Raw genomic sequence first — 22,635 nt, 5'->3', positions numbered from 1 at the left:
GTGTGTGTGTGTGTGTGTGTGTGTGTGTGTGTGTGTGTGTGTGTGAATTCACTTAAGTAGCCACGACTAGGAATGACAGGCAAACATTGCGTGGCCTCATTGCCAGACGAGTGCAAACAATTATGCACGAACTTGAATCAGCTTCCATGTCTGTTCACCCTGCAAGATTTCTCTGGGAGGGGCAACAAAGCTGGTGGTGGTGTGAAGAACATAAGAGAAGCTCCAAGAAACCGCCAGGCCTACACGTGAAACTTACATTCCTATTTCCATCCATTATCTTCATCTATAGATTTGTCTAATCATCTTTAAAATCTTGCTAATGACTGCAATGACAACCTAATTACTGATTCTTTTCCATTCACCCACCATTCTATTTGAGAACCAGTTCCTTCCTGTTTCTTAAATTTACTTCATCAAACTTGAACACCTTATTTCTTGTTATATTCTGATTACTGACACTGAGAATTTAGCTGATGTCACTCTTTGCTGTGTCTCTCAATCGGATGTCCTCTTGACTTACGCCACTCTGATGAATCAAGATTTAAAAGCCAATTGACAGTGAGGACGTTGTGTGGCCAGCAGATGTCACTCCAGCAGCACAGCTATAGCAACATAAGAGTACAAGGGAAGCTACAAGAAGCCAATAAGCCTACACGTGGCACTCCCAGTATAAACCATACCTGTACCAACATACTTGTATCATGACTATCCATAAATTTTTCTCCAAAGCTTCGTATTAACCCAGAACTAACAACCAGATTGCTGAGCCTGTTCCAGTCATCTACCGTTCTGCAAACCAATTTCTCTCTCTCTCTCTCTCTCTCTCTCTCTCTCTCTCTCTCTCTCTCTCTCTCTCTCTCTCTCTCTCTCTCTCTCTCTCTCTCTCTCTCTCTCTCTCTCTCTCTCTCTCTCTCTCTCTCTCTCTCTCTCTCTCTCTCTCTCTCTCTCTCTCTCTCTCTCTCTCTCTCTCTCTCTCTCTCTCTCTCTCTCTCTCTCTCTCTCTCTCTCTCTCTCTCTCTCTCTCTCTCTCTCTCTCTCTCTCTCTCTCTCTCTCTCTCTCTCTCTCTCTCTCTCTCTCTCTCTCTCTCTCTCTCTCTCTCTCTCTCTCTCTCTCTCTCTCTCTCTCTCTCTCTCTCTCTCTCTCTCTCTCTCTCTCTCTCTCTCTCTCTCTCTCTCTCTCTCTCTCTCTCTCTCTCTCTCTCTCTCTCTCTCTCTCTCTCTCTCTCTCTCTCTCTCTCTCTCTCTCTCTCTCTCTCTCTCTCTCTCTCTCTCTCTCTCTCTCTCTCTCTCTCTCTCTCTCTCTCTCCTAATCTGTCAAGCTTGAGCCCATCACTTATAGTCCTTTTCTAGATCAATAACCCCTAATATCCTGCCTGCACCACTCATGTTCTGTCCCTTACGCCACCCAGTACATCTGTCACACACCCTCTCACTCTTCCAGGAGCCTGACGAGGTGTGTGTTACTGGCGACTACATTCAGACAGTAGGGAGCATAGCAAGGGAGTGTCCGTGATGGAGGTGAAGGAATAAGTGCACAGTTTAATTGACTTGCATTTTAGCATTATTATTTTTATATGTCTTAGCTGTGTATTATGAATTGTTCTTTTTAATCTGTTTTACCTGTTTTACCTGCCTTCAGTGTTGTTAATTAGTTTTCTTTTTTCTTTTCTCTTTTTTTCAGTATGTTAACTTTAGTATTTATTGGGCTTTCAGTATTATCAGATGTTTTTCTTATTGTCTCCCCTGTGATTGTTTTCTTTTTTCTTTTTTTTTTCTTTTTTTTTGGGGGGTGGGAGGGGCGCTTCAGTATTGTGAGTCTTTGCATCTCGATAGGCCAGTCAAAGCATCAAGTATCAGTAGAATCATGTAACCTGTGAAGATCGTATCATCATCTTTACTAAGCTCGTTAACAGCACCATTCAGTAATATCATCCTCAGTAATTTAAAACTGGTAATAAAAAATACAAAAGTAACAAATTAAAAAAAAAAAATGTAAGCGATAGGTAAGATTTTGCCAACGTTGAAGTTACTACATTAGGAGGAAGTTCAGGTACATTCCCTCCGTACTGAAGACAAGGTACTACATTAAGGTCCGTTCTCCGCACTGAAAGCAAGGATACCACGAACACTTCCCTCCTTTCATTTCAAGCGCCAATCTGTTGCATTCACTGGTAACAGCAGCGTCTTCACGAAGTGGGTAGTTAATTCATGTAATTCATAATTTTTCAAGTTTTTTTATTTTATTTATTTATATACTTTTTGTTATAAGGTGAAGCTACAGGCCAACGGCTCACAGCTACCACAGAAACTCGTGTTTATTTCCATGGTTTGAGTAATCAGAAGTGTATTATATTGATACTACTACTAATACTACTACTACGACTACTATTACTACTACTACTACTACTACCACTACTACTACTACTACTATTACTATGACCACCACCACTACCACTACTTCTACTACTACTGCTAATAATAATAATAATAATAATAATAATAATAATAATAAATATAATGATAATACCACGCACAATTTTAGCAGCTACCACCATAATTCATCCGCTCAACGCCAGCACACACTCACCACTGGCATAACAAGAGTGCAGTACACGCTTACGCCACACCACCAGTACAGGGACGTCACCACCGCACCGCCACTGTACACTGTAATCACTGCCACCACCACTAGCATCATCATCATCACCATGGTCATTATCAAGATCATGGTCATTATCGCCATCATCATCCTCCTCTCCTCCTCCTCCTCCTCCTCCTCCTCCTCCTCCTCCTCCTCCTCCTCCTCCTCCTCATCATCATCATCATCATCATCATCATAACCACTCATCACTACGCCGCCGCTGTAATTACAACACCTCCATCACCATCACAGCTGTATAACAGTTCTACATAATTATTATATGTGTAAACGAACCGTGACTGCGCATCTAACAATTAAGCTAATTGCTATAATATAATGTGGATTATAATCAATGTAACACACACACACACACACACACACACACACACACACACACACACACACACACACACACACACACACACACACACACACACACACACACACACACACACACACACACACACATACACACACACACACACACACACACACACACACACACTGGAGAAGTTCTTTATTTTCTGGAAATAAACAATAATGACTATTTCTGAAGTGCAGAGTTGTAGGGCAATACAAGCCATACTGCCTTGGCTGCACGGTGTTGTGTAGCCATTCAGCTTGGGTAATGTTGTCTTATCTTATCATAGTTTAGTAATGCATGACATTTACAAAGAACGACTAAAGAAACTAAACAAACATCAAAACTGCACTAGGTTATTTGGCAAGGCATCGCGCCACACAGGGGTTGGCTTGGGGCCAGGCTGTGGTCATATGCTGGGTGTGCAAAAGCTGAGCTTTACCCCACTACTCAGATGGCGGACGAGCAGCCAGCTGGGGGGAAGACGTCGCTTCACAGCCTCTCCGTGAAGGCGGGCCAGGGAGGTGGCGCCCGCTCGCATGTGGCCCCCATGAGGGTGAGGGAGGAGGGCGTGGAGCGAGCCCTGAGGCAGGACCAGGGAAGCAGCGCCCGCCTGCTGTCGTGGTCGCAGCACAGCTTCACCAACAAGGGAGACAACTACGTGGCGGAAGTGACCAGCGTGCGAGTCAAGTACCAAGTCAAGGCGCAGATCCGCGACGCCTCCTATGTGGTCAAGATGAGGCGCGGCCGCCCCGACTCTCACTTTGATGACATGGTGTTCCTGAAGGAGGGTAAGTTTTACACGGTGTTGCTGCCGCTGCTGAACGCTGAACTGACGAGGGCTGGCCAGGAGCCCCTGCGCGTGCCCCGCTGCTGTCACACAGACTGGGAGGAGCACGAGTCTCAGCTGTTTCTGGAGGACTTGCGGCTCCGGCACTTCAAGATGTATGACCGCAGAAAGCCGCTGACGGTGGCCCACGCCAGCCTGACGGTGCGGGAGCTGGCCAGACTGCACGCCGCCTCAGTGCTGCTGCTGGCCAAGTCACCCAAAGCCTTCCCTTTCTTGTCGTGGGAGATGTGCAACTATTCCCAACAGACACAGAAGGCCTTCGAGGCGCTCATCTCCGGCAGCCTGGACACTGCAAGCGAACTGGCGCGAGCGGCGGGTCGCATGGACATGCAGGAGTGGTTTAGCAGCCTGGCGCCCCGCGGAGCTGACCTGCTTTCTGCCCTCATTCATCCTGCGCCGCCTTTTGACGTCATCGGACACGGTGACTGCTGGGTCAACAACCTGCTGTTCAGGTACTGTTTCCACCACGTGCACGTTGTGGTGTGTGCATGTCACACTCATGTCTGTGTCTCTAGTGTTCCCAGCCTGTGCCTCACGTGTCATTCTGCTGCCTGCATCGTGCACATCTCGTCATCAATCGCAGCAGCCACACAGTAGAAGAGTCTCTATTAACTTCATGTCTGTGGTCTGTAGGTTCTTTGCTTAGTCGTAGTGCTTACTTCTAAATATCTGCGATGTTGGTGCAACTCACAAAAGTCTCCACTGTGAGAGGAACCTCGCATGACTCAAGTTGCCGCATGAGACTGAGAAGCGACTCACCCGAGTCTTTGTTCACTTGCTGTATTTTGAGTCCATGGCTAATTCACTTTTCTGAGTATCGGTTCCGTGGAAATTATAAGCTAGAAATCTAGGTCCACAATTCCGCAGGTGCGCTGCTTCCATTTGCACTATTTTTCATTTGGTGTGTGTGTGTGTGTGTGTGTGTGTGTGTGTGTGTGTGTGTGTGTGTGTGTGTGTGTGTGTGTGTGTGTGTGTGTGTGTGTGTGTGTTTACCTATTTAGATTACCTGTTTGTTTTTAAAGGATTAAGTCAAACTCGTCATGTCCCCCTTTTTTTTTACAAAATTATCTTATTTTCATTAAATTTCTGTATATTGTTTGCACACAGCAGTTCTGCCAGTGCATCCCACTGATTTGTCGCTCTGTTCAAATATCAGACGCCCTTGTCTCTTCTTGTCTTGTGTTGGGTTTCCTGATTTACTGAAGACTAATACTACCAGTGGTGTGTGTGTGTGTTTGTGTGTGTGCGCGTGCGTGTGTGCGCGTGCGTGCGTGTTTGCGTGCGTGCGTGCATGCAGGCATGCATGCTCTCACATGTGTCTGCGGCCATGACCCCCATACGACTATTGCAGGGAGGACAGCCGCGGCCAGCCCATGGAGGTGATGCTGGTGGACTTCCAGCTGTGCCGCAGGTCTTCTCCCGCCCTGGACCTCAACTACCTGCTCTTCAGCAGCTTGACTGCCAACGAGAGGTCCCGCTGCCTCACACGCCTCTTGGACGACTACTACTCAACTTTCCGGGCCGTGCTGATCGCCGCCGGCCGCGTCCCTTCCTTCACTCAAGAACAGTTCACTCAGGAGTTCCACAACAAGAGTATGTTTGGGCTTATCTTCGGTGCGCTGGCCGTACCTGCCCTCATGTGTGATGCCCGGGACGCCCAGGAGTTCTCAGTGGCTTCCGACGACCACACTGTTGACTACGTCATGAAGAAACGTGAGAGTGCCCTCAGAATGCTGTCCTCTAACCCACTGATGCAGCCTCGCCTTCTCAGCCTCTACGAGGACGTCACCAGACACGCTCCCGACTCGTCCAGGGCACCAAGAGATCTGGAATGTTCACAAGGAAAGCCTGCCACCGCGGCCACGTACAGCCTGCCGGAAAGCCATGCAAGTGCTTAATGTGTTCATTTTGAATGCCGCTGATGTGGAGCGCGAGGCAGCACTGAGATCGCGGTACAGTTTGTGGCGAGCATATGAAACTGTCATGAGAAAGAAGTGAATGTGTATATAGAAAGATCTTGAATGACAGGAACTTCGACACTACTTGTTAGATGAGGTGCACACAGCTGATCGTGGCGGCCACCTGGCGGGGAACAAACACACTAATAAGCGACAACTATCCAAATTACCCAAGTGAAAGCAACATCACTGTTGATTGGCGTGTGACGTTATCAAAAATAAGTCATCGATATTTATGTAGGATAACGGTTTTAATTAAGCTTTTCGAGGTGTCATTAGGTAGCCAGGAGCTGGTACTAGCCAACTATTTTGTTTGCGGTTTCCGGCACACACATCACTACGAAGACCACGCCCAACCCCGAGACAGCGGCGTACGCCCAGAAGAGTCCCGCGGTGGTGAAAGCTTCGTTCATGTAACTGTAGAGCTGCAGGGCGGTGGCGGCGATGAAGCAGCCGATGGCCACGCTCACGCTCATGGCCTGTGGGGGGAAGGAAGGTCACGACACACACACACACACACACACACACACACACACACACACACACACACACACACACACACACACACACACACACACACACACACACACACACACACACACACACACACAACATAACCACCACCCTCATCATCCACTGCCTCATGACCACGCCAGTTTCTACCCTCTTTACGGCTCCATACACCACTCGGACCACACCATGCACCCACATGCTGCAGCACCACCACGCGGAAACCGTTCTCGGGCGAGGAAGGAGTGGCGCATTACCTGTGAGCGGATGACGGTGGGGAAGTACTCGGAGGAGAGCTGCCACGGGAGGGACTCGATGCCGATGTTCATGGCGAAGATGCACACGATGAGGCCGAGCACAGTTATCCACCAGGCGCCTTCTCCACTGCTGGGGTCAGAGAGATGGCAGTAGATGGAGTTTCACCCTCCGCCCTCCCCTCCACCCCTTCACACACAACTGTAGCGATACCTTATAATAAATTAATAGTATATGTAGAACGTATAGACAAGGAACCGATTAAAAGAGCCTGGAGAAAAATAACTGAGGGAAGAAGGTTGAGAAGACAGAGTGAGATGAAGGATAGAATTATGGATGTGAGTTACAGAGGAAGGTGCAAAGGACAGAGACTACTGGAGGAGACTCGTGCATACATGGCGCCTACCTGATTCTAGGTAAACGGAGAAATTAGAACTTAGCTAGATTTGTCATTTGTCTTGAAGTGTCAGGAAGAGAAGCATTGAAGAATTGGCGGTCTGATCAGAGAGTGAGGTTGAGTCTTGTTGTGCAGTGTCAAGATACATTTACTTTTGTAATAAGGATAAGAATGTAGACTTTCTTGAAGTAATCTCTGTCCACGCCAGCCAATCGCGTAAGTGAGTGGTGTGTGTGTGTGTGTGTGTGTGTGTGTGTGTGTGTGTGTGTGTGTGTGTGTGTGTGTGTGTGTGTGTGTGTGTGTGTGTGTGTGTGTGTGTGTAAAGCTAAGAAGGAACACCAAGAACACCCACCCACATCCACCCACACACACACACATACCTACCCACCCACCCACACACACCCACATCCACCCACACACACCCACCCACACACACACACCCACCCACACACACACACCACATTGGGAGGAACACTCACGCCATAAATAATAAAAATGTTTAGAAATTATAGGCTGAGCTGCGGCTACTTTTGACAACTATAATTTATGTGTGTTTTTTTATGACTCACCATCACGTGCAGGGAGGAAGGGACGCTCATACTCCCGCACAAGGCAGAGACATTATGAAACAGTGGTTAAGAAGAAGATGATGATGATGATAAAATAGAGTGAACGGATCTTGGCGTGATGGTGTGAGACGCTTTTTAAATGTAGAAAGTGTTATATTTGTGTGTGAGACGGAGAGAGAGAGAGAGAGAGAGAGAGAGAGAGAGAGAGAGAGAATGACAAACATCAGGTTTAGAGCATGGTGAGTTCAGTGTGCCAGATTTCCGTGAGTTGATCAGAATGTACATTTTTGTTCACTGGTGGCGTGCTGCTCGAGGTAATCGGGTCGGTCACTCAGCCTTTTGGTCCAGTCTCGGTGGCCTGGCAGCAGCAAGTCATTTAGGAAGGCTGTAGCAGATTTGAAAACTATGTATATTTTTTAAACAAATTTTTTGGACTAACCTTTGCGCTGTGAAGTAAGGCGGTGACGATGCAGTGCTGTTCGGCTCGAGGGGAACCAGTGACACAACTGTGGGCTCCTGGAGGTAGACTTTCGTGCCGAGAAAAATGTAGGTGACGGACATGAGCGTGAGGGATATCGCCAGGCACACCTTGCGCCCCGCGCGGTCCACCAGAGACCAAAGCACGAAGAATCCCCCGATGGGCAGCAGCAGTAGGAGGGTAGCGAACATGGTTTTGTTGACAGTCACTCCAGAGTCATGCAGGATTCTGACGGCGTTGGCTCGCAGGACCGCCGTGCCGCTGAAGGCTTGCACTATGAACAGCATGGACAGCACTAAGATGCGTTTCTGCACTCGCCTGTGTAGAAGAAAGCTCCAGCTCGTGTTCGACATCATTTCATCATTCATCTTCTTCAGGAGGCTTATTTCATTGCCAATGTCTATGTAAGCTCCTCGAAGACGCTCAAGAACCTTAGTGGCTCTCTTCTCCTGGCCTGTGACAATGAGGAATGTGGGACTTTCTGGCAGGAAAGGGACGATGCAGATGTACACCAACAACACAGACATGTTGCCCAGCGCCACGTAGTACCACGTGAGAGCAATGCCTATGGCCGTGCAGACACACGCCCCCATGAGGAACATCAAGCAGGTTATTGTGCTGATGGTGCCTCGGAAGGCCGTGTCGGGGATCTCCGTGGCGTAGGTCATCACGGCCAGGGTCACCATGCCGCTGGTTATCCCATCAAAAAACCTGCAAGCACCAGTGTGGCCTAAGTCTCCAGCATATAAATGTTTCACGCAGTGCTGTTGTCCTAAGGCCTGAAACTATCTGGAAAGTCAGCTGCCTTCTGTATGTGTACAACTAAATGGGAATCTCATACTTAGGCATAAATAATTGCAGAAGTTTCAACTTGTTTCGGAAAGACTGATCTTCGCTGCGTTAGGCGCCAAGCTGCCACGCACCTGCCGATCAGCATCATGTAAGCGTTGTACGAAAAGCCCAGCATGGCCCAGCCCAACACGCCCGGCAGCACCGCCGCGATGAGGGACTTCTGGCGCCCCAGTCTGCGAACGATCCAGCCGGCGAGCAGCAGACCGAACACGCTCCCGATGCTGAGCAGACTGTCTGTGCAGAAGAAATATGTAGTCTGATATGATATGTGTGTGTATATGAACTACTTGACTCCCCACGCGCTGCACTGTATCGTACAACACTTATGATAATAAATGTGATGCTTGTGTTATTTGGATCGTTAGTTGAAAGTTACAAACATGTGGTGCAAAAATGGAGCCTAAATTATGTTTGTTTAGACTACGAAATACATAACTAAGTACATTAAGCAACAGTCTATTCAGGTAAAACTAACTAAATTATAAGTCAGATTTGGTAATACAGCATCCGTATTTCTCAAATGTCCTGTAATTTGGTGTGTTGGCACATTATGATCAAGAAAGCACGATTACGACCAGCAGGAGAACTGAGATCACCAGTGTTAGCGGTAAACCAGCGCTCTGACCCGAGGCGGCGAGCTGCTGGTGCAGGCCACGCCAGCCCACGTACTGAGCATGTCCATCTGCCACGGGTGGAGGTAAAGCTGGTTGCCGAACAGCGTAGAGTTGTCCACGGAGAGATGCGACTCCACCAGGTTGGGCCACGACAGCGACATGCCCATCACGAAGTAGGAAACTGACGCCGTGAACACCAGCACGATCTGCGCGGAGGAGAGGAATGTAGGGCACACACACACACACACACACACACACACACACACACACACACACACACACACACACACACACACACACACACACACACACACACACACACACACACACACACACACACACACACACACACACCGTCAGCACAGGCCAGCGAGAGTATTACCTGTGCGGCCGCTTGATTACTTACCTGCAAGGCGAGGCGGCGTCTCCTCTCTTGGGGCGGCTCAGTCTTCTCCGGGATACCTTCTTTCTCCATGGTTTTCCCCTCAGTGTTCATCTGGGGGCGTGTTTAGAGTGCAACTGTCAGTCTTAAAGTATTAATTCTTGTAGCATCAATAATATATGAAAAGAATTGATCGCAAGTGTTAAAATGAGAGAGGCGTCATGAGGAACGATTGACTGAATACAAACATGGCAGACGATAGAAACCAGTGGAGGCGGCTGGTCAGGCACAGCGACCCAGAACAGAGACGGGATAATAAAGCTGACGAAGAAGTAGTTAATGAGAGACTAGTAATGGATTACTACACTTATACTCTCAATGACTCCCTCTTGCGTTACTTGACTAACTGTACATAGTTCGGCGAAGTAAAGAGACGTATTGGTGCTCCCTGTCCGTTTCCCTCTTCACGTTAATGGATCACTACACTTATACTCTCAGTGACTCCTGTCTGTACTACTTAACTAAACTGTACATAGTGTGTTAAAGTAAGGGACGTGTTGGTCTGCCTCGCCCTACTCCGGCAGCACCCGCCACGCCTGTCTCTCCAGACTGAAATCGCTCGGTGTGGCGGGTTGCTGAGTGGAGGTTTTGTGACGCACTTCAGGGATGAGGGTTGCTTTGAATCACTCTCAGCACAGTAAGCAGTCTTAAGATTTCTGTGATGCATGGGAATATTTTACTATTCAGGTAATGCCGAAAATTATTTTTGGAGCTTGGTGAGTACCGCAATTATTTCCTTTTTTTTTCTTCTTCTCTTTTTCTATTAAAAGGGCTCCGCCAAAGGGTTGCAAAAAACAGAAAAGAAGAGAAAAAAAAGGTCCACTGAATGTGCTGGTGCATAAAGAACAGACCCAAAAAGATGATCCAACATTAGCTGCGTCCACACGGTCGAACAGTGTCCGTCAGACAAAACTGTTACCAGATACAATGGAAAGCGGAAAGGTTCGCCGATGACGTCAGAAGGAAGCACCAAGAGCTATTGTACTGGACAATGTCCATGTTCGTAGTATCAGAACATAAGGTATGGATCCTTAAGTACATCATAGATGGCTCGGCACGTCTCTGTTTAGATATTCTTGTTGTGTATTGAAGGGAAGTGTAGGAGCACCCGGTGGAAAGGTAAATCAATGGTGCCTCTAGACGTGCTTCTGGTGATGTGTTTTCCTTCATACTGGTGTCCTGCTTTGTTATGAAAGGTTTCACTTTCTCCAGTAAGTCTTAGAAGTTGTTTGGGTCCATCCTCATATAGTTTGTGAAATCTGATTCATAACGTTACAATACGCACTTCATGTAAAATGGTTGCATGACTTCCCCTTTCTCCGTGTTTTTAACCAGTCCTTGCACCATTCCCTTCTTGTCACCTTGTCCTCACAGCAATTATTATGCTGCATAGTGCAATTTCCTTGGTTTTGTTTTTTTATCTTCTTGTGCACCATGGTGATGATGTACTGCACTAGATCTACGCTGGCAACAACCACCTGTCGCCGAAATCCACACCAACACTGACGTAACTACCTGTGTGTTGCTAACGGACATCAGCTTCGAACATTGTCTGCCGGTCTTTGTCTGGTGAACAGAGTACAAACTGTGGTTTACAACTTTGTCTGGTACCACTGTTTATTGTCATATCAACTTACCTCGTTTAAACGCTTATGACGTCACTTTTTCTTCGCCTTATGATATGGTAGCAGTGTTTGTCCGACGGAGACTGTTCAACCGTGTGGACCCACCATAATATTAGAGGAGTGTCTTGAAGCCTCCCTCTATTTATCCGGGGCATTGTAATATAATCCGTGACCACCATCGCTGCATAAGCCAGGCAGCTCGTTGCGGCGCATGTTTCGTATGTTATTGTTTCTAGACTTTAAAATGAGTGACGCAATGGTTTTGATGCACGATTACTACATTATTTACACTATTTTGTAATTTTGTACTCGACCACCGTTGTTACATAAGCAGTGAGCACTTTGGGGCTTGTCACTGGTATTAAAAAAAAAAAAAAAAAAGCTCAGATGCGGGAGCCACTCAATACATCAGTCCAAAACCTGTTTTTTTCTTTTCTTTTTTCTTTTTTTCTTTTTTTTTTTTTTTTTACGTCGTGTTATGTTGCAAATACCCGTGATACAAGATGGACGCTGGTATTGGTTCTTCTTCCCTCCTCGGCATTCATACAAGGTAGTTACCATACTACACTACTGAAACACCGCGCTTGGTGAGCTTAGTAAGCACTAAGGAAGACGGGAGGCCTTGGGGAAGACGCACGGCTGACGCTGGCCAACGGTATCCTGCAAAGCGGGAGTGGCGTCAGCTTGGCACGGCGCCTCAAGGTCATGATCGTGGTGTCCAGACGACCCAGCAGCTGGGTGTCGTCGAGAAGGAAGGGAAAGTTCCGGAGTGTTCCCTGTTGTTCTGTTATAGTCACAGTACAGTAAACGGTGACTCCGGTGATGCTGCTTGCTAATTTTTCATATGTTAGTGTATTTTGTAAAGGGAGGATGTACAATGAATACTTATCCAATAAAGTTTTCTGAGGTAAGAAAAAAAATATACTGTTTGTTTTGCTCATTACTGATCTGCAAGTAACATTAACAACTCCAGAAACTTGTTAGAGAAGGAGCGTAGTACACAAACATATAATGCATAGTTATGCGATTCGTTCTGTTGTTTGAAACGGACTGTATTTCACTTTTTTTTTTAATGAATAAATTGTGTTTTTATACAAAGATGTCCGCCACGCAGCGCTCCTGCACCATATGAAAATTTAATAAGGGAAGTGTTATTGTTCTTCCATTAGTCACCGTGATACAAGTTGTGTACAATCATGTTCGGCGTGCTGGGACTCCCCACCGCTGCCCTGACCTGCGCCACCCTCCCCTCGTGCTTCTCAGGGAAGATTGCTCTCTCAAGGAAGCAAGGCAGTTATTGTGACATGTAACACCTTGCCAGAATCATTTTAGTATTCGCTAACGGAAAAAAATAATCCTTGTACGTCCCTTTTACTGTTTGCTGACAAAGGAAGGATCGTTTATGCTTATATGCCACGAGCATGCACAGTGGAAATTTCTACGGCACGTTAATTAATTAGACTGAAGTACCTTGATTCTCTCTGGGATATTGAAGTGTAGATGTGAGGCAATGGTGAAGGGAAGGGCGCTGGCCTTGGTTAGGTGTTGCTTTGGTCAGGCTCGCAAGTGCTTGAGGACCGCCTTGATGCCGACACGTATACGCATTACCAGGAGGCATCTTTGCAATGAATCCTGCACGGAAAAGTAGTTGGCCTGATGTCGCAAGCAAACGCCGTTTCCTGCATTATGAATGTTACGATGATCCGGGGATTAATATGTGTTGGCAACGAATAGAGAAATATTTTGAAGATAAAAACTTTATACTGTCTTTTTTTTAATGGATGGCTGACAGTGCATTGTTCGTTGTATTCAAAGAGGCCTGATGAACTGAACAACTTTTCCTCGTGGCAACACCTCTTCGAACAAATAAAAAAAATAATAAATGACACGGAAGCGCAGATGGTGTGAGCTTGTGGCTCACGTGTCGCCGGCGAGGTTATCTCAACAAACGGCAGAAAGTGTAATGTATTTAGTGTATATTAAGTAAACCCCTTCAATAGGCATGTGCACCTGGAGCACTACAGCTTCATATTAAAGCATTACTGAAAGGAATGTAGCAGCGGCGTGGTGGTGAGGCAGGTAAAGGTAAAGCAGAGTGTTATGTAAGAAGTGTAAATTAGATAAACCCCTTCAGTAAGCAGGTGCCTCTGAACTGGTGCTGCATTATATTCAAGTATTATTTATAAGAGTTACGTGATGGCGAAAAAAAAAAAATAGGCGTGGTGACAAGGCACTTCAGCACCAGGCACCCATTCACGTTCACTTGCTTCGACCACCACGGAGATTATGTACAAACACGACAGTAAACGTCTCAAACCACTTACCAGTCACCACAGATATTCACACACACACACACACACACACACACACACACACACCGTGAAAGTACGCAGTGCAAACTGCAGTGGAGTTAACATCGCCTCCAAGAAATGACCTCTACAACGGGGAGGTGAAGGGCGAAAGGGAACAGGTGAAAAAAAAAAAGTACTTTATTATCATCAGGTACGGAGAGGACAAGGGGAGAATAAAGGAGGAAGCTGGGTAGAAACAAGTCACGGATCTGGAGAACGGTTTGTTACGGAGAGAGAGAGAGAGAGAGAGAGAGAGAGAGAGAGAGAGAGAGAGAGAGAGAGAGAGAGAGAGAGAGAGAGAATGTGTGTGTGTGTGTGTGTGCAGAAACTAGAATCGCTTGAGGGAGTGAATGTGGGAGGAAAATGGAAGGAGAAAGCATCACTCCTTCAGAAAAAAAAAAGGAACGGGTGGGGGGAGCGAAAGAAAAAAAAAAAAAAATAAGGAAACAAGTTTTTGACGTGGTGGTGGTGGTGGTGGTGGAACAGGTGGTGGTGCCCTTGGGAAGGGTACAAAGGGCTGGTAGGATACAGACAGCAGTTTCCTTCATTCCTGTCCTGAACACTGCCGCCTCTTTTTTCCCCGGCTCTGTTTGTTTGCTTGCCTCGGTCTGTATGAATGTGTGCATGAATATTTAAGTGAGTGCGTGTATGTTTGTTTTGTATAGGCATGTATGTATACAGTATGTTTGTTTGTTTCTGTTTATGTATCTGTACTAAATGTATGTACGTATGTATGTATTTTATGTAAGTGTTTTTTTGGATAAGGGTAACAAAACAAAACACAGTGGAAGCGCCAGTCCCTTAAAGGAAAACCATGTATGAGTATGTATGGACTAAGGATGTGAATGACGTGTGTATGTGTGTGTGTGTGTGTGTGTGTGTGTGTGTGTGTGTGTGTATGAGCGTGTGGTGCTGCGTCTGTTGGACTGCTGGCCTGTTATATACTAGATAGATAGATGTATGTTTGTATATATTTGTCTCGATTAGTCTGCCTGTCTGTATGCATCTGTCTATTTGTTCTGTCAGTTCCTGTCTTGTATGTAGTATGTATATTCGGATGTATGGCATGTCTGGGTATGTTGAGGTCAGCTGTCTGTGATCTCGCGGTGACCTTGTCCGAGGTAGGAAGTCCGCATCGCCTCTGTGCTGACCTGTGCTGTATCATGCAGGCACTGAGAGACCAGCCCATGTCACACGTATCCTTTGTCACTGCACCGCTCATAACCTGGATTTATGTGTGTATATATGTATGTATGTATGTATCTGATTGCCCGTTCGTTTGTATGTATGTCTCTTTTTTGTTTCCGGTCTCTGTTGTCTGTCTGTTTGTCCGTTTGCCATCCCCCTCCCCACACACACTCTCTCTCTCTCTCTCTCTCTCTCTCTCTCTCTCTCTCTCTCTCTCTCTCTCTCTCTCTCTCTCTCTCTCTCTCTCTCTTCTGTACCTCTCACTTTTCCTTCCTCCCTTTCTCCTTATTCATTCACTTATTGTTATCATTTATTATTATTACTATTTTCATTTTATTTTATTTTATTATAATTATTTATTTTACATCTCATCGGCGCCTTTCTCTCTTTCTCCCTCCTCCTCCTCTTCCCTCTCCTCTGGTATATACAGTTCGAGTTTTGTGTCCCGCTTTCCCTCCCTTCTCCTTTCTCTTGCCTCATTCCCTTCCATCTTTTCTCCTCTTACTTTAATTCAAATTATTTCCGCCTACGCTTCCCTTCAAACTCCGACCTTAGTTGAACCTTGGATTTCTACGTTTCTCTCTCTCTCTCTCTCTCTCTCTCTCTCTCTCTCTCTCTCTCTCTCTCTCTCTCTCTCTCTCTCTCTCTCTCTCTCTGACTTTTTATCTTATTTATTATCGTCACCTTCCTCTTCATCTTTTGGCCCATTCCTTTTTTTCATTATCTTTTTCTTCTTCTTCATCTTCATCACTCTCTCCCACATTCCTTCCCTTGCAAACACGGATGTCTTCTCTTAGCTTTATCTTGACCTTACCTTGTTCCCTCACCCCATCCTTCCCTCCCTTCCTTCCCTCCCGCCCTAAGTGAAGTCGGGGGGAGGGGGCGGGGTCAGGAACGAGACGAAGCTCCTCCCGTCCCTGAATAATCCTTCCTTGGATAGAACGTGATCAAGGCCCCCCCCCCCCCTTTTTTTTTTTTTTTTTTTTTGCCGTTTGACAGCCGTGGTCTCTTCTCAGCTTGTGATAGTTTAGATGAGGATTTTAAAACACTACTCTACTCGTACAGTAAAAGGTGTCATCTCGTATTTAGTAAAGCTTTTCAAGTGCTTATAGTTTTTGGTCTTCTTGATGAGTAACATTGTATAGAGTTGCTTGAAATAAAATGACATGTGCCATTAGCAGTCAAAGTATTAAACATGTTAACCTTTCATGAGGACTATTTTCAAAGGCCACAGAGATGATTTTTCAAGTTCTCATGGTATTTTCTCTCAATGACGATGCAGAATGCTTGTTAAATTAGCGCTACGTAATGAAAACACACTTGAAAACACCGATAAATTCCTCCACATCAGTGATTCGCAAACCGTGAGCCGTAACTAACACCAAAATACGCCGCCTAATTTTCATAAATAGGCATGTGTTCTTAAACTTGTGCCGTTTAGCGGACCCGCACCACACTGACTACAGGCCCTGGGCTGGTCACCTGTCAAAGTCCAAGACGTACCTTTAGTGTGTCACAAAGCTACATATTTTGAGAACCACTGCTCTACAGCTTATGCAAATTACTGGAGATAGACGCCGGAACGTTTCAGAATACGAACCCTGAAGTCTAGACGCACAGACAACGCACCAGCATGTTGTTAATCATGTATGTTCGATATCTTCCTGTTACACACCATTAGCGATACAAGGATCCACAGATGCACACGAATCTGATGCTGCCATGCCATATATTCGTTGGTTTTATCACATTTATTTGTAACGCGTTCTCTCGGATGACTCGTATCTTTGTCTGGATATCAAAGAAAGGATACTGTGAAAATAAGAATAAGGAGGAAAGAAAGAGCGAGTGTGTAAGAAAAGAATAGAATATAGTCTATATTTAAATGAAATTGCATAGCCAAAATACAATGTGTGTATTACCTGCAGAAACACTAAACAATGAATAATAAAGAACCCTGAAGTACGTAAGAAAATAAATAAACAGAAGATGGATTACACCTAAATGAAACAACATAACCAAAATACAAGGCAGTAAATAAGCAATAAATTAAATAGAAAAGCGAGTACGTAGAAAAGAAAAAAAAATACACAAAAATTAAGCTGAATAACCAAACATATATTACCTGCAGAATTATCAAACAGGTAGGAAGCAAGGAGAGCTCAGCATCACCACCATTGTCGCACAGGAAGAAATCAAGGAGACCAGTAACACCTGGCGAGTGAGGCACCACTCCACACCGCCACTTACCCCCCACCCCCCGCCTCCCGTCCCCCTACCTCCCAACAATCCAGTTAGGGAAATTGCTGGTGCGTCCAGACTTTTGTTGTCTCGCCCTGTAGAATTCCCAGAACGTCTCCCCAACAGGTTCGTGGTTGTGCCCTTGTCTGCTGTACCCGCTGACTCCCCTTGCCTTAGTGCTACCTGTCTGGTCGTTCCTGCGTTGTTAGTTTGGTTATTCAGTTTCACTTAGGTATAGTTTATTTTCTGCTTTTTCCTTTTTTTCTTTTCTATTTTTTCTTACGTATTCGCTCTTCAGTTTTAATTCCTCATTGATTTTTTTTTTCTGTTTCAATTTTTTTTCGTATTATCCTCTCTATGTTATCCAGTCTTCTGTTTCTATAACTTATACTTCCGGTTTTTTTTTTTTCTAGAAGTTCATATCTTTTTCCCACTCTTCTATTTCTAAAACTCCATGATATATTCATTCAGTTCTCCTTCTATACAGTCTCCTAATTTCTTAACTTTTACTTTTTTTTTCTCATTCAGTCTTATAATTCAACAACATAATTACCTTTTCTTTCTCACTTTCCTATCTCTACACCGTGATAAATCATTTCGATGTGAATTCAGCACATTTTGTCTTGCCTCTTGCCTTCCCTTTACCTTCTCACTCTTTTTACCTTTCTATTTACTTTCTCACTCTCTTTACCTTGCTCACTCATGTACGCTTCTTTTGGTCTACCAGGGTCATTTCGCACCGGTCTACTGTACACTGTCCCGTGCCTCTCTCAACTAACCTTTCGCTCCACTAGATCCGCGTCAGGCAGGGCACTCCGTTTTCTGTTTAGTTTTTCGATCTATGTTTTCAGCCGCTACTTGGGTCAAATCGACGCCATATGACCCTGCTGTTGTGGCGCTACTAGATCAGTCACTCAGTCACCATAGATTGATAGTTAAGTTGTATATGACCATGTTCTTTGGTTTTCTTCTCCATGTATTCTTCTTCTCTTCGTGTTCTTTTCCTCTCTTCCTCTTCTTCCTCTTCCTCTTCCTCTTCCTCACTGTACGTAAGTATGTAGGTTATCATAAATGCCAATGATTTTGCTGGTTTTTGTTTTTCCTTTGTGAGCTTTTACCGACACTTGCACCCATGTATTTTTTTTTTTACCTGTTTACCTCTTTGATCACGTTTGTGTCTCTCTCTCTCTCTCTCTCTCTCTCTCTCTCTCTCTCTCTCTCTCTCTCTCCTCTCTCTCTCTCTCTCTCTCTCTCTCTCTCTCTCTCTCTCTCTCTCTCTCTCTCTCTCTCTCTCTCTCTCTCTCTCTCGCTTGCTTGCTTTGATCAAACTGAGATCATCGACCCTTTAGTAAGATGGGAAACTCTCACTCTCTCTCTTGCACACACACACACACACACACACACACACACACACACACACACACACACACACACACACACACACACACACACACACACACACACACACACACACACACACACACACACACACACACACACACACACACACACGCGCGTGACAAGAAAGGGAACAGGTATAGGGAAGAAAAACTACTTAAACCTGCCTTCGTCAGTAAGCACTCATAAAAGAAGAGCAAAAAAAGCAGCAAAATTATTGGCAACTGTGATAACCTACACTGCATATGTACAGTGGAGAGGAGGAAGAGAAAGTAGAAAGAAAAAAAAAAGAAAAAAAAAGAAAAAGTAAACGAAAGAAGAAAAGAAGGCGAAGAGAAAAATAAAAGAAGAAAACCCGAAGAACAACACAATATCCAAATTAAAAGGACATCGAGAAGGCAGAAAGGATAGACAGGAGGCGGAGTGGCTTGCCTGACTCGGATCTAGTGGAGTGAAAGGTCTGCTCAGAGAGGCACGGGACAGTGTGTACAGTACACACAGGTGAACTAACACTGGCAGACGGAGGAGGAAGAGGAGAAGGAGGAGGAGGAGGAGGTGAAAAAGAACAAGAAAATAAAGAATAATGAAAACGTAAAAGAGATAGGAGGAAATAGGTAGACAAAGAGTAAGAGAGAGAGAGAGAGAGAGAGAGAGGGAGAGAGAGAGAGAGAGAGAGGTGACTGTGATGTTTGGATTTTGTTATGATAAGTTTAGGTGAAATTTGAGCACAAGATGTTGTTTTCTTGCTTCACTTTCCAAGCTTTCAGAATACTCAGTGACACTACCTGCCTTCTTCATGGTAATAGTAGTAATGATGATAGTAATAATAATAACAATAATAATAATAATAATGGCAACGACAACATTCACGATATGCAAGATGTAACAAAGTGAAATCAGACGGAGGAAAATAGTCATAATACTGAGGGCTGCTTTCATTTTGAGAGAGAGAGAGAGAGAGAGAGAGAGAGAGAGAGAGAGAGAGAGAGAGAGAGAGAGAGAGACTGTGTGTGTGTGTGTGAGCGTGTGTGCAGCCAGTGATCATTGGTAATTGCAAAAATTATTCACAAAGCAATAAACGAGAACATTTAACAATTTAAAAATAATCACGATGTGAATATGCACTTGTGTGTGTGTGTGTGTGTGTGTGTGTGTGTATACTCTCTCTCTCTCTCTCTCTCTCTCTCTCTCTCTCTCTCTCTCTCTCTCTCTCTCTCTCTCTCTCTCTCTCTCTCTCTCTCTCTCTATTGCTAAATGATTTACTGATGAAGGTTTTGCTTGTAAATTGCAGCCTTACTCACACACACACACACACACACACACACACACACACACACACACACACACACACACACACTAGCACATAATCACATTGTAATTATTTTCCACTTGTTAATTGCTCGCGTTCATTGCTTTGTGAATCATTCTTGCAGTCACCGATAATCACTGGCTCCCTCGATGCGGTCACTTCAGCCCCACCACCACCGCAGCGCCACGCCACACTCCCGCCGCCCTCACCACATGCATTCTCTCAGACGCCACCACCACCACTACTGTCACACTCTCTCTCCCTTTTACTCTCAACACACTCCCGAAATTTTTTTTTATAATTGTACGTTTGTGATAACTGCTCTCTCTCTCTCTCTCTCTCTCTCTCTCTCTCTCTCTCTCTCTCTCTCTCTCTCTCTCTCTCTCTCTCTCTCTCTCTCTCTCTCTCTCTCTCTCTCTCTCTCTCTCTCTGTGTGTGTGTGTGCTATTAGATTCGCGCAAGTGTTATCATCACCATTATCACCATCACCACACTGTCATCATCATCACTAAAACCATCAGCATCGTCATCATCATACCCACCACCACCACAACAACCACCACGAATCATCCTCATTAAGGCATAGAAAAAATGTCTACTTAAAACAAAATAAACACAGAAAAATATTCTCACAAGTATGTTAACCAACATCTCCCTACACACACACACACACACACACACACACACACACACACACACACACACTCATGCATAAGGACTTACCTGTGTCGGCGTGAGGGAGCATCTGTGGAGTCAGTCAGAGCTCCCCGTCAGGACTCACGCTGGGGGTTGCCATCTGTTCCTCGCGGCTCACACCAGCCCCGCTTCCCCCACTCGGCGCGGCGGACCACCTGCATGACCTCCCGTGTCTTCCAGCACAAGTGTGACTCTCACGCCTCTGAAGACTGCGGGTTTCAGACTGGAGTGCAGGCTGATCGTGCTGGTGACGAAAGTGAACGTCAGAGCCTGGAAAAAGACTGAGCGTGAGAATGTAAAGAAGAAAACGAGGTGGCGTTTCCTGAAGATGAGGAGGAAGCATCCCACAAAGATTTGATGAATGTGACCTTTACTACACTGTCTGTCTGTCTGCCTATCCGTCTGTCTGAGATGTAATGCGCTACACACTGTACGTTGTCTGTCTGTCTGTGTGCATGTGACCTTTGCTGAACTGTCTGTCTGTCCGTCTGTCTAAGATGTAATGCGTTACTCACTGTACGTTGTCTGTCTGTCTGTGTGCATGTGACCTTTGCTGAACTCACTGTATGTATGTATGAGGTGTGATGCGTTGTCTGTCTGTGTGCATGCGAGCTTCCATGAACTGTCTGTCTGTCTGTCGGTCTGTTTGCCTGAGGTATAATGCGTTACTCAATATGCGTTGTCTGTCTGTCTGTCCGTGTGCGTGGAATTCTAAGCTGCAATCAGAAACGTGATTTCACAGGAGCTCCACAACAGGCGACTTAACGTTGCTTGAACAATATAGCACACACTGGTATATGAAGTTGTCGCAAGCAGAAACTAAATTGCATAACCTCACTGGTTCTCATACTCTTTCCTTTTTCTGTTTCTTTTTCTTTTTTTTTTTTTCCTTTGGTGGAGACGGCATTATAAGCGGACTTTTTTTTTTTTTAATCCCTTGCCTCGCCTCTGATATGTGAAAAAAAAAAGGTTGTCTGTCTATAAGTCATTAAGGTCGTGAAGATTTATGTGTGAGGTTATTTTCTAGACGCAGGATTTGGGCAATATCTAACGACCTCATTTAATTACACACACACGTACACACCCACCACCCACCCAGTCACCTTTCTCTCTCTCTCTCTCTCTCTCTCTCTCTCTCTCTCTCTCTCTCTCTCTCTCTCTCTCTCTCTCTCTCTGCTCCAGTTTGAGCTATCTCTACGCTTTTTTTCGCATCAATGTATGCCTTGTAGTGAATGAGTACATGAGTAATCGAATTGTCCCCTAACAAGGTGTTATTCGTTCATACTGATATAGTGATTTTTTTTTTCCCTCTCTCTCCTGAAGATGCATGGTTAAGAAGAATGAGCCACGTGTTGTCTGTATCTGTACCTGCGTATAGGACAATCACTTCAACAGCTCCAGCATAAAGAAACACTCAGTCAAAGCAACTCCCGACGCAAATTATATTAATGTCAGTTATTTAAATGCACTTAGCCTGTATAGAAAATCTGAAGACCGAAAGGCACGTACAGCGAAGCATCACCACCACTTAACCGAAGCTGCAGGGACATGACCGTGGCACTTCAGAGGGATATTTCATTTGCCGAGTACAGCTTACCAGATTGCACTATTTAGTTGTGGAAGGGAAAATAAGACCGGCGGTGGCGTTATTCTTTTTGTTCTCAATTTGCTACATCCAATTTTAGTGAAAATAGAGACAGTGTCTTTATTGAAAAAAAAAAAAAAAAAAAAAACATATTGTATCGTTATGGTTCATCTGCAGACCACAGGACAACCTGTAGACACTGCCTTGATATATTTGAATTGATTTTTGACACATCATTGCGGGACTGTTCTAATGGATGACCCTACCGTGCCTGTTCCAAGGTAGGACGATCCTTACAACTCTTACACAGAGGGT

General features: G+C 45.3%; 2 protein-coding genes across 4 annotated transcripts in view; one reads left to right on the top strand and one right to left on the bottom strand.

Annotated features, from left to right (window-relative positions):
• LOC135094666 (uncharacterized) overlaps positions 1-7,510 on the top strand; it is a 35,255-nt gene extending 27,745 nt beyond the window's left edge. For all 3 annotated transcript variants that reach the window (XM_063994968.1, XM_063994975.1, XM_063994984.1), the window contains exons 2-3: positions 3,457-4,304; positions 5,204-7,510. In XM_063994968.1, coding sequence (XP_063851038.1) covers positions 3,457-4,304; positions 5,204-5,750 — 1,395 coding nt within the window. In that variant the 3' untranslated portion in view covers positions 5,751-7,510. The remainder of the gene's footprint in view (positions 1-3,456; positions 4,305-5,203) is intronic.
• LOC135094680 (facilitated trehalose transporter Tret1-like) lies at positions 4,763-17,340 on the bottom strand. The gene is made up of 7 exons (XM_063994995.1): positions 17,217-17,340; positions 9,892-9,981; positions 9,541-9,691; positions 8,943-9,105; positions 7,981-8,730; positions 6,578-6,707; positions 4,763-6,289 (listed from the first exon to the last, which is right to left on the bottom strand). The coding sequence occupies exons 2-7, from the start codon at positions 9,979-9,981 to the stop codon at positions 6,107-6,109; spliced, it is 1,467 nt and encodes a 488-aa protein (XP_063851065.1). The 5' UTR covers positions 17,217-17,340; the 3' UTR covers positions 4,763-6,106.
• Positions 17,341-22,635: the final 5,295 nt, after the last annotated feature.

This window comes from Scylla paramamosain, chromosome 3 (assembly GCF_035594125.1).
Source record: "Scylla paramamosain isolate STU-SP2022 chromosome 3, ASM3559412v1, whole genome shotgun sequence".
Taxonomy (NCBI): Eukaryota; Metazoa; Arthropoda; class Malacostraca; order Decapoda; family Portunidae; genus Scylla; species Scylla paramamosain.
Note: the sequence above shows the minus strand (reverse complement) of the source record. Positions and strands in the feature narration are given on the sequence as shown.